At 58.6% G+C, this 11,710-nt stretch overlaps 2 protein-coding genes across 2 annotated transcripts; one reads left to right on the forward strand and one right to left on the reverse strand.

Moving 5' to 3' along the window:
* Window positions 1-116: 116 nt before the first annotated feature.
* TMEM198 (transmembrane protein 198) lies at window positions 117-6,338 on the reverse strand. Its single transcript, XM_043444723.1, has 6 exons — window positions 6,207-6,338; window positions 5,857-6,088; window positions 5,339-5,543; window positions 2,589-3,164; window positions 1,345-1,547; window positions 117-990 (listed from the first exon to the last, which is right to left on the reverse strand). Exons 3-6 carry the CDS (start codon window positions 5,502-5,504, stop codon window positions 853-855), a joined length of 1,083 nt encoding a protein of 360 aa, XP_043300658.1. The 5' UTR covers window positions 5,505-5,543; window positions 5,857-6,088; window positions 6,207-6,338; the 3' UTR covers window positions 117-852.
* A 70-nt stretch (window positions 6,339-6,408) lies between these two features.
* Window positions 6,409-11,600, forward strand: CHPF (chondroitin polymerizing factor). Its single transcript, XM_043444722.1, has 4 exons — window positions 6,409-7,011; window positions 8,256-8,829; window positions 9,328-9,507; window positions 9,901-11,600. The coding sequence occupies exons 1-4, from the start codon at window positions 6,698-6,700 to the stop codon at window positions 11,158-11,160; spliced, it is 2,328 nt and encodes a 775-aa protein (XP_043300657.1). The 5' UTR covers window positions 6,409-6,697; the 3' UTR covers window positions 11,161-11,600.
* The last annotated feature ends 110 nt before the right edge of the window (window positions 11,601-11,710 follow it).

An 11,710-nucleotide genomic window follows, 5' to 3' on the forward strand; every position in this document is an offset into this window, starting at 1 on the left:
GAACTTGCCTGGAGCCCCCGCAGAGTGAGTGACGCAGGGGACCAAAGCCTGCAGTGCTTCCATCTTGGCCCCTAGAAGTGCTAGCCACCAAAGACCACCACTCCTGGCAGAAGCCGCACAGTTTGGCACATTTATAAAAGATGTAAAACAGGGTGGGGTGGGAGGAGACAGAAGCATGAGGTGTCCAGGGTGGCATGACAGACACCGGACATGCACCGCGCACTTAAGCCCCCTCCTCCAAGCCTCCTTCCCAGACCCAGCCCCGAGCAGCACCCCCCACTCCATCCCCTGCCACTCCCCTCAGGCTGGTGACTTGCAGAGGACAGGAGACCAGAGTGAGGACCACTGCAGTCTGCCCCATGGACAAGGACAAGAAGCTTAGATGAGTCTGGCTGAGAGGTGGAGGTGATGGGGGAGGAAGGCAGACTTCCTCCACTTAGACATGCAGGAGAGTGGCCCATGGGACCCCAGCAGTGGGTGAGGAGGTGGGGCCACCCTTGGAGAAGCCCTGCCAATCAGAAATCTAAGGCAAGGGTCCCAGGGTCCCCTCCAAGCCCACCCCTCCACACGCGCACACACAGGCGACACACACAACCCTGAGCACAGCCCAGCGGGGCTCACACTCGCGTCCCTCAGGAGCTCCCGGGGAGCTTGTGAGGGGGCTCTCCCCTCGGGCCAGGCCAAGCCTGAGCCAGGTCCTCCCATCTGGTGGCCAAGCCATCCCTCTCCAGGGTGGGGAAAGGAACGGCCAAAGGGCACAAGGCCAGGTGGCTGAGCCTTGGCCCAGCAGGCCTCCCCGAACCGGCAGAGCTGGTGACCGATGAGTGTAGGCGGGCAGGAGCAGCTGGACTGCTATACCCGCACGGGAGGCCCAGAGCAGGCCGTCAGCGGGCCCCGGGACCCGTACTCATAGTCCGCATCTGTGGGCGAGGCCATGAAGGAGCTCAGAGAGCTCCCGGTCTGCCGATCCCGGAAGCTCTGGATGTAACTCTGTGGGAGAGGAGAAACAGGTGTGAGAGTGCCACTGCAGACCCCTGCCCTGAAAGCTACCCAGGCAGACGGCCTCAGCCCGCGCCGTCACAAGCCTGGGACCCATCCCGGTCCTCTGCCAGCCTGGGACCTCACCACCCCGAGTCCACGGCCCTGAGACCCTTCCCTGTACCATGCCTCATTAAAATCCACACTCAGGACACCTCTCCCCCACCCATCAGGCCCCTAAGTGGTGGACAAGCCCTAGGCCTTCTAGGCGGTGACCAGCCCTGGGGAAGGCCCAGTCCTGCTTGGACAGAGTCCAACACCCTCTTCTCCCCACTCCGGCTGGAGGGAAGGGCTCGGGGTGCTCACCGGGGAGAGGATATCTCCATTGAAGCGCTTGATGGGCACTGGCCTACGCCGATAAGCAGGGTCAGGGGGCCCAGGCCTCGGAGGAGCCCGAGAGCCTCTAGGGAGAGCCCTTGGGGGTCTCTTTTTGCGCCGCTTCTCCTTGCGTTCTTCTTGCTGCCGAATCCGCATCAGCTGCACACGTCGGCGCTGCCGGCTGATGACCACTGCGAAGGGTGGGGAAGAGCAGGCTCTCAGAGGCCCATGTACCTCATCTCGCCCAAGTGTCCCCACCCCTTCCTACCTGGGGACTCCAGGCCCCCAGATTCCCCTGGTCTGAAACCTCTCCTCCTTTACTCTCCTGGTCTCCCACTTGCCAGATAGGGCCTCCCACAGGTCTTTTCTTCCAAAGGCCTTTAGGGGAGATTCCTAGGCTCTAGGTACCTCTTCCAGGCTGCTACCCTACCTCTCTCCTTATCTGGAGCCATAGGTGACTCACCTAGATTGGCCATCATCATCTCTAAACTGGACAACTAAGCTGCCTCCCCACTGGCTTCCTTTCTACACCTGCCTTCCCTGATGCTTTCTGCACTCAGCAGCCAGAAAATAATTAGTTTATATCCTTCCTGCTAAACTTCCAATGGCATCGCACCAGCCCTCTAATAAAATCCGGAGTCCTCATCATGGCCCACTGTGGCCACATAGTTGCCCCCCTCACCCCCTAACTCCCGCCCCACCTCCTCACCAGGCCAAGCTCGTTCCCTCTCAGGCCCTCGCCCTTGCTCTTCCCTCTTCTCTAGGTCTTTGCATGGCTGGTCCCTTATCCTTGAGGTCTCTGCTTAAATGTCACCTCTTCCATGTGACACCCCTCCTTGGCCACCCCGTCCATATGTCACATTACCCTGCACACCTCTTTCATATCAGTCCACACAATGGGAATTATCTCGTTAGTCTGCCTGTCTGTTGTCTGTCTCCCTCACCCTGAATGTAACCCTGGAAGGATGGGGGCATTTTCCGTTTTTGTCTCTGTTGCATCCCCAGATGTCTGGAAGGGGCTTGGCACAGAGCCGCTGTTCCATCTGTTGTTGTGGCATGGACAGTGGCACTGAGGTCCTACTCTCCCAGACCCTGAGCCAGTCTGCTCTCTGTAACTCAACTGAGGCCTTCTGCTGCTGGTGCCTACAGCTCCGTCCCCCATCCACAACAGCTTAGACCCCCCACCCAACCACCCATCTCTGTCATGCCCACCCTGGCCTGTACCCTCTCACCTTCCGTGTGGGAATCCCGCTCGGCCGTCACCCGCCACTGCACCAGAATGCCCATGAGGCTGAGCAGGGGCCACAGTGCCAGCAAGGCCCAGCTCCGCCAGCAGAGCGGGGGTACGGGGGCAGCCCGCAGACGCTCCACCGCATAGCGCGCCAACAGCAGCAGCTCGGCAAAGTAGTCAGCAGCTGTGGCGATGAGTGCGGCACCGGTCACCGCGGTGGCCAGGGTGGTGAGTGGGCGGGGCCAGCGCAGAGTGAGCAGGGCGCAGAGCAGGCCGCCCCCCAGCAGCAGCCCCAGGGGGCCCCAGACAGAGCCCGGCTGGTAGTAGGGTGCGGAGCCCAGCAGGGCAGCAGCGGCAAGCAGAAGGCCAAGCAGCAGGCCCACCAGGAAGAGGCCCACGCTGCGCACCAGCATGGCCACCAGCCCGCAGAGCAGCCCAATGCCCAGCGCGATGCCTGCGCTTGCCCCGGCACTCAGCTGCGTCTCCAGCACCCGCTCTCGGTAGCACAGCAGGAAGATGACCACCGAGCCAAACAGCAACCCGGTGAGAAAGAGTACTGCCTTGAAGCAACGGTAACCTGGAGGGAAACAGGGGCTAGTGAGAGGCCAAAACAAGGTCACAGGGCTGGAGGTAGGAGGTCAGAGGGGTTGAGAACAAGGAATCACAGGGGAACCAGAGGCAGGACACTAAGCTCAGAGAATTGGGGGTCCCTGGGGTCCTGAGGGCAACAGTGAAGGGACCACTGGGGTCAAAGAAGGTCAGAGAGGTAGGTCATTGGGAGTCTGTGGGAAACAGACAGTCATTAAAAGGAATGTTGGGTTTTTGAGATAGAGATAGATCATTGTATCAGTTACAGGGTCACTGGGGTCTTTGGGATCATAGAGGTCAGGGAGAGAGGTCACTGGGGTCACAGATAGATGACCAACAAAATCCCTGGAGTCCTTAGGGTGGGATTATTCAGAGAGATGAGGTATTTGGTAGTCAGAAAGAACATGAGAGACAAGGTCACACAGGTTCAGAAAAATGAAGTCTTTTCAGGTCAAGGGAATTGACAGATGTGGTATCATTGAGCGTATTAAAGGGTTTTTGAGAAAGGGTAATAATATTGGAACCAGAAAAATGTAATCATTGAGATCATAGTGGGGGCAAACAGACAATGGGGTCGTAGGGATTCCCCTGTGTTAGGAGTAATAGAGTCAGATGGATGGAAGGTAATGAGATAGCTTGGTGGGGGGCGTCAATAGGGCTCACAAGGAGCCATAGGGAGTTAAAGAGGATTATAGGGCAAATAGTGGTGTGGAGTTTCAGAAAAATGTAGGTTAAAGAGCCATTAGGCCCAGTAAGGGTACCTGGAAGTGTGAGGGACCCTGAAAAGCTGAGAAGATGGAAGTCAGAGATGGGGGTCAAATGGTCAGGGAGAGCCAAAGAGAAAGGTTATAAAAAGGAGAATCAGTGCTAGGAATGAGAGGAAGCCCTGGAGTCCTGGAGGTTCTAGGATCAGGAAAAGGAGTAGGGCAGGCACAATGGCTCAAAGGGTCCAAGAGCCTAAGAGTGGGCACCTCCAAGAGCCACAGGGCAGGGAAGACCAGGAGAGGGATTGGCAGGCTGCATTGAGCAACTGTAGAGGGATTGGTATAAATAGTGGAGGGGGTGAGGTGACACAAACTCCTTGGAGACCCAGAATGTGTCCTGAACCTATAGAAGGGCTCTTCTTCCTGCCCACTCTGCAATTGTTCAGCCCAGAGTTTGGAGGTGGAAGGAGAGGGACCATCTGGCTTCCATGCCTGCCTACTACCCAGCCATTCTAGGGGGAGGTGTAAAGGCTGCAGAACATAAGTCCTGCCCTATTTCTGCCCAACCTGGAACTCAGACCTCGAAGCTTCCTTTGCACTTCATCCAGCCTGGAGGCTGTAATGCTCTGCCTGGAGGCTTTCCCTGGATGCTCAGCCAATAAACCTCACTTCCCTATCTGAAGTTCTGTACTTCTTGCTGTAGAGTCACTGGGCACCTACTCCACTAGACCATCTGGCACTTTGGTGCAAATTAGAAAAAGTTGTGCCTTCCTCTAGGCAAAGCAGCCTCGCACCAAGCTCTAGAGTTTGGCAAGTAGAGCATGGTCTGGATTTCAGCCCCCACTTGCCTATCCAACCGAACTCCCTTGTGTCCTGGACAACCATTCACAGTAGCACTGATTACTGGAGCTTTCCTTTTACACATATCCCCATGTATGTGATCACCATTTAGCTCCCTCTAATATGTATTGTAGGTATGAATGTGGCAGAAGTCTCTCCCTCATTAGACATTATACCCTGTGGTAAGGGACCATGTTAACTCACCCTTCTAAATGTTTTCGGAGCCTCCCTAGCATAGTGACCCAAACACATCTTCACCACAATAACTATTATTTATTGAGTGCTTATTAATTTTCACAACAACCTCATGTGAGACAAATATCATTGTTTCCACTGTTCAGATGAGAAAACTGAGGCTTAGAAAGGTTAATGTGCCCAAGGCATCGTAATTAGTAAAGTGCAGAACCACATTCAAATCCAAGCATGCCTAATTCAAAATCTGTGTTCTCTAGGATTTGGAGTGTAAATTATCTACAAACATGTAAGGGATGAAAAAAGAGAAAAGAAAGATAGTTCATGGTAAAGTTCCAAAGAAGGTTTGAGGTGCCTCAGAAAAATAATTTGGGGAACCAGCGGGGGGTGGGGGGGCGGGCAAGTGAGGAATGAGATGGGGTCTTACCGAAGAAGCAGTAGACGACTCCAAATAGACAGCACATGATGCAAACGAGGGCCGGCAGTGCCTCGTACCTGCGCTCCAGGGGCTGTTCACAGGGTGCTCCCCAGAAGGCATCATCTGGCTCTGGGGGCAGTAGCTGGAACCGAAGTGTTGCCACAGTGCCCGGCATAGTGCTGGGAACAGAAGGGAGTCACCCTCCCACGTCAGCCTGACAGAGAGGAAGTTGGGGGTCAAGGAGGAGTCCTGGGTCTCCACCAGGATGAGGGTGAGATGGGAGTGGAGAACTAGGCAAAGATACAGTGGACAAAGGAGTGGTGCCCACATTACACAGCTCTGGAAGCATCCCTGAAGTAAGGGACAAAAGACAAAAGAGGGAAAGAGTGCCTGGCTAGAGGGAGCTGGGATGAAGAAGTTAAAAGGGGGACTGAGTTGGGGGGAGATGAGGGCAGTGTGCTGCCGGTGAGAAGGCAGCCAGGACACTGGTCTGTGGGCGGCTAAATCTGGGATTATCCAAGATCTACCTGGGCTGGAGGCGACCTGAGCTTCTGAGCGAAAGAGGCTGTGCAGGGACCGGAGGGGCCGCGGTCGCCAGGCGCCAGAGCCTCCAGCTGACTGGGGTCCGGTAAAAGTCCGCGGTGAGGGGAAAGGGGCTGCTGGGCCAGAGGGACCGGTCCCTGCGCGGCGGCGACGCCGCTCCGCCTCCAACACCGGCTGGCACTCCAGTCCCGCGACGTCCGGGGACTTAGGTTGGGCCTGGGGAAGGGAAAGAAGCAGGAACAGGGGCTCGGGCTGCCCCAGAGCCGCGGCCCCATGCCCTGAGCCCGCCCGCGGCCTTTGGTGCTGATGGACAGCTCCGGCCTCTGCTCCTTACGTCACTCAGGGCGCACCATCCAGGCAGGGGCGGGCTGCTTCTGACGTCACACGGGACGCACCAACCACGCCGGGGGGGAGGTAGGGGACTCCGCCCCCGACGTCTGCCTCTCCCGCACTGAGGAGGGGGCACTTCCGGGGGTCCTTCCCCTTTAACCTCCCCCATCTCCTCCCTCTCCGGTAGCTGGAGACCGAGACCCCACCCCGGGGGCGGGGCCCTTCCAGTGACACGTCGGACAGCGGCGGCCTCGGCGGAGGCTCCCGCGCCCAGCGCCGGGACCCTACGCGGTACCGAGCGGCAGCTGGAGGGGCACAGGAACGCGGCGCAGGGGATTCCGCTCCGGCGGCTGGCCTTGCTCGGCGGGGAGGGAGGGGACCCGCCCGCTTGGCTCAGGACCTCCGGATCCGCCCCCTCCCCGGTCCCGCCCCCTCGAAGCCTCCTTTTGCTGCTCTGGGGCTGCTCCAGGGCTGGGGGCCCGCGGTCCGGGCGCCATGCGGGCATCGCTGCTGTTGTCGGTGCTGAGGCCCGCGGGGCCCGTGGCCGTGGGTATCTCTCTGGGCTTCACTCTGAGCCTACTCAGCGTCACCTGGGTGGAGGAGCCTTGCGGCCCAGGGCCGCCCCAGCCCGGAGATTCTGAGCTGCCTCCGCGCGGCAACACCAATGCGGCGCGCCGGCCCAACTCGGTGCAGCCCGGAGCGGAGCGCGAGAGGCCTGGGGCCGGTGCAGGCGCCGGGGAGAACTGGGAGCCGCGTGTCTTGCCCTACCACCCTGCACAGCCTGGCCAGGCCGCCAAAAAGGCCGTCAGGTAGGGATTGGACCCGCCAGCCCCACCCCCTGGGAACCGGCTGGGATGGGTGCGCAGCGGAGGCCGCCTGGGGCTGGGTCAGGCCCCGGAAGGAAGGGTCTAATAAGCCAGGAAGTCTTTGGGCACCGATCATTTCCGATGGCCCTGCTCCCTGGGAAGGTTTGGAGGCCCCATCCAGACCTGGGCAGAACTCACTCGCCTCTGACCTAAACCTGCTTGACTCCCTGGACCCTCAAAGGTCTTCAGAGCTCACTGACTGGGTGTTAGGTTTAGAGAAATGAGTAGTATATAAAGTGGGTGCATTGAGAGAGGGAAAGAGAAAAGAGAGAACTAGGATTTACCTATGGGGGCTTCCCTGGTAGCTCATCAGTAAGAGAATTCGCCTGCCAATGCAGGAGACCTGGATTTGATCCCTGGGTCAGGAAGATCCCCTAGAGAAGGCAATGGCAATCCACTCCAGTATTCTTGCCTGGGAAATCCCATGGACAGAAGAGCCTGGTGGGTTACAGGGGGTCATAAAGTGTCAGATGTGACTTACTGACTAAACAACAACAAGGATTTGCCTGTATCTCCTGTTCCTGGGTGGGCACCTGGGAAAGAGAGAGGTTTGTGGGGAAAGGGTGATGTATCCATCCCATTAATGCCTCTGCCTATGAGTTGAAATAATTTCTCCTAAGTAACACTGAGTTCAAATTCCAGTTCTTCAGCTTACCTTCCGTATTATGGAAGGTAAATTTCTGGAACCCCTGAGCCCCCCCAAACACATTCACTATGCCTCAGTGTCATCTACCCCTTTCCATCGTTTCTGTGATGTATTTGTGGTATAATGGCATATTATTTAGAAATAAGTATGTACATGATGTGTGGAGTATCTGTGTGCCAAGAATTTGGCTAAGTGTTTAAAGAGATACAATCATCCCATTTTACAGATGAGGCTACCCAAGGTTTAGGTGGGTTAAATAACTCGCTCAAAGACTCAACTACTAAATAACAAAACGGAGAATCAGACCCATAATATATCTCTCATATCTGCATGGATAATACTATCTCCCTTTTAAAAGCACTTGGGTAGGTAGGGTCAACAATTCCCTTAAATCCTCATGACCCCTGGAACAGAGTTATTCTATCATAAACGAGGAAATAGGCCCAACGAGGACATGACCTGCTGAAGCCTACGTATGCTACCCTCTGCCTGGCCTACTTGTGTTTTTGATAACCTTGTGCCATCTTTCCCCCACCCCCAGGACTCGCTACATCAGCACGGAGCTGGGCATCAGGCAGAAGTTGCTCGTGGCGGTGCTGACCTCACAGGCCACGTTGCCTACGCTGGGCGTGGCCGTGAACCGCACGCTGGGGCACAGGCTGGAGCGTGTGGTGTTCCTGACAGGCTCGAGGGGCCGCCGGGCACCACCAGGTATGGCCGTGGTGACGCTAGGCGAGGAGCGGCCCATTGGGCACCTGCACCTGGCACTGCGCCACCTGCTGGAACAGCACGGCGACGACTTCGACTGGTTCTTCCTAGTACCCGATGCCACCTACACCGAGGCACACGGACTGGCTCGCCTAGTCGGCCGTCTCAGCCTGGCAGCCGCTGCCCACCTCTATCTGGGCCGGCCCCAGGACTTCATCGGTGGAGAGCCTGCCCCAGGCCGCTACTGCCACGGGGGGTTTGGGGTGCTGCTGTCGCGCACACTGCTGCAGCAGCTGCGCCCCCACCTGGAAGCCTGCCGCAATGACATCGTCAGTGCGCGCCCGGATGAGTGGCTGGGCCGCTGCATCCTTGATGCCACCGGGGTGGGCTGCACTGGCGACCACGAGGTAAGAAGAGAAGCCACCCCACTGGTGCCTCCCATCTGGGCGTGTGCGCATCCCCCTGAGAGGCAGAGAGGGTGGTTGGAGATATAGGCCTGGGTTTCTCTGCAGTTCTGTCATTTTCTATCCCTGTGACCTTGGGTAAGTTACTGAATGTCCTGAGCGTCCTCATCCATACCAATGGAAATAAGTATTTCTCAGGCTTGTTATAAGGATTAGAAAAAATAAGGGAGGCTTGCACATAGTAGGTGTTTGGTATTGGCCATTATTATTTTATTTGAGCCCCTGGACAGTTCTGAGATAGGACACACGCCTGTTTCACAGATGAGCGGGCAGAGGCTTACCCAAGGTCACACAAGCTCACAACTGGTCAAGGTAGGCCAACACCCAGAGAATTCTGACCCTAAGTCCACAACAGGTCATAGGATGGAGAGATGAGACACACACTATTGGGGGGGTGGGGCACTGTCCCTTCATACTTCCCACTGCCCTTCCTCTCCCCAGGGGGTCCACTATAGCTACCTGGAGCTGAGCCCTGGGGAGCCCGTGCAGGAGGGCGATCCTCGTTTCCGTAGTGCCCTGACTGCTCACCCTGTCCGTGACCCTGTGCACGTGTACCAGCTGCACAAGGCTTTTGCTCGAGCTGAACTGGAACGCACATACCAGGAGATCCAGGAGTTACAGGTATGGTCTGGGCTGGGGGTGAGGGGTAGGGAGTCTGGCGGGTAGGGAGTTAGTAGGGGGGTGTGGAGGGTAGGGGGTAGGGGGTGAGGAGGGGAGAGTGGAGTTTCCTAAGAGGTCTCAGAGATCCCAGGAAAATAAAAAAAATTAGCACAAGAATCAGAGCATCTCTGCTTTCTGGTCCCTGTCTGCTTCTACCTTTTCTGAGGAGCCTCTCCAATTTAATTCTTGGGCTGCCTCCCATCTGGGGAAAGGACAGGTGGGAGCATTGAGTGGGCTGAGGTTGGCAAGGGACTGGGGACTTGTGCTAAGTGCCACGTGCTCCTGCCCAGCCTCCCTGCTGCGTGCTGGCCCCCGTGGTCCGCGCCTGGCTCATGGCCTCTTTCTCCAACCCAGTGGGAGATCCAGAACACCAGCCGCCTGGCAGCAGATGGGGAGCGGGCAGCCGCCTGGCCAGTGGGCATTCCAGCACCGTCTCGCCCTGCCTCCCGCTTTGAGGTGCTGCGCTGGGACTATTTCACAGAGCAACATGCTTTCTCCTGCGCTGATGGCTCCCCCCGCTGCCCGCTGCGTGGGGCTGACCGGGCCGATGTGGCTGACGTTCTGGGGGCAGCCCTGGAGGAGCTCAACCGCCGATACCACCCGGCCCTGCGGCTCCAGAAACAGCAACTGGTTAACGGCTACCGACGCTTTGATCCTGCCCGGGGGATGGAGTACACGCTGGACTTGCAGCTGGAGGCACTGACCCCCCAGGGGGGCCGCCGGCCCCTCACCCGCCGGGTGCAGCTGCTACGGCCACTGAGCCGCGTGGAGATCTTGCCCGTGCCCTATGTCACGGAGGCCTCGCGTCTCACTGTGTTACTCCCACTGGCCGCAGCCGAGCGTGACCTGGCCCCTGCCTTCCTGGAGGCCTTTGCCACGGCGGCGCTGGAGCCTGGTGATGCTGCCGCAGCCCTGACCCTGCTGCTATTATATGAGCCCCGACAGGCCCAGCGGGCGGCCCACGCCGATGTCTTTGCCCCCGTCAAGGCCCATGTGGCAGAACTGGAGCGGCGTTTCCCTGGTGCCCGGGTGCCCTGGCTCAGCGTGCAGACAGCCGCACCCTCCCCGCTGCGCCTCATGGATCTCCTCTCCAAGAAGCACCCACTGGACACGCTGTTCCTGCTGGCCGGGCCAGACACGGTGCTCACTCCTGACTTCCTGAACCGCTGCCGCATGCATGCCATCTCTGGCTGGCAGGCCTTCTTTCCCATGCACTTCCAGGCCTTCCACCCTGCCGTGGCCCCACCCCAGGGCCCAGGCCCCCCCGAACTGGGCCGCGATACAGGCCGTTTTGATCGCCAGGCGGCCACCGAGGCCTGCTTCTACAATTCCGACTACGTGGCGGCCCGAGCACGGCTGGCAGCGTCCTCGGACCAGGAGGAGGAGCTGATGGAGAGCCTGGATGTGTACGAGCTGTTCCTGCGTTTCTCCAGCCTGCACGTGCTGCGGGCTGTGGAGCCGGCGCTGCTGCAGCGCTATCGGGCGCAGACGTGCAGTGCACGGCTGAGCGAGGACCTCTACCACCGCTGCCGCCAGAGCGCGCTCGAGAGCCTCGGCTCCCGCACGCAGCTGGCCATGCTGCTCTTTGAGCAGGAGCAGGGCAACAGCACCTGACCTCGCCCTGTGCCCCCGGAACTGGCAAGGCGGCGGCGCCCGGCCCGGCTCCTCCCCCAACCACCCGGAGCAACCTGCCAGACTCGCTGGATAGGGCTGGCCGCAGCCCCAGACCCCAGGGGCCCCTCTCTCTGGCGTGGGGTCACCCTCCGACTCAGAGCAAGCCTGGGAAGAGGTACCCTTGGAGCCACCTTTTTCTGCCCCAAATCCCGTCTCCGTGGTCCCTTGACGCTGCTGATTCAGGCTGTGGCCTCCGAATATTTATGCAGTGCAGTCTGCCTGACGCCAGCCCCACCTCCTAGGGTCAGCCCAGGGGGCCTGGGCTGCAGATGAGTTGTTGGAGAAGGGTAGCTGAGAGAGGAGGGTGGGGCATCTCCCATCTTCTCCCCTCTGCATTCCTGATGAAGCTCCCTGACTTTAATAAAATGGCTGAGTGTGGACTAATGTCTGGAGTCTTTGAAAGGTGGGCGTGGGGGCAGGGAGGACTGAGGATGGAGGCTTCCTGGTGCTGGCTGGCGCCTGGATTTCCTCTTCCAAGGGACCGAGTCAT

Source organism: Cervus canadensis, chromosome 24 (genome assembly GCF_019320065.1).
Source record: "Cervus canadensis isolate Bull #8, Minnesota chromosome 24, ASM1932006v1, whole genome shotgun sequence".
Classification (NCBI taxonomy): Eukaryota; Metazoa; Chordata; class Mammalia; order Artiodactyla; family Cervidae; genus Cervus; species Cervus canadensis.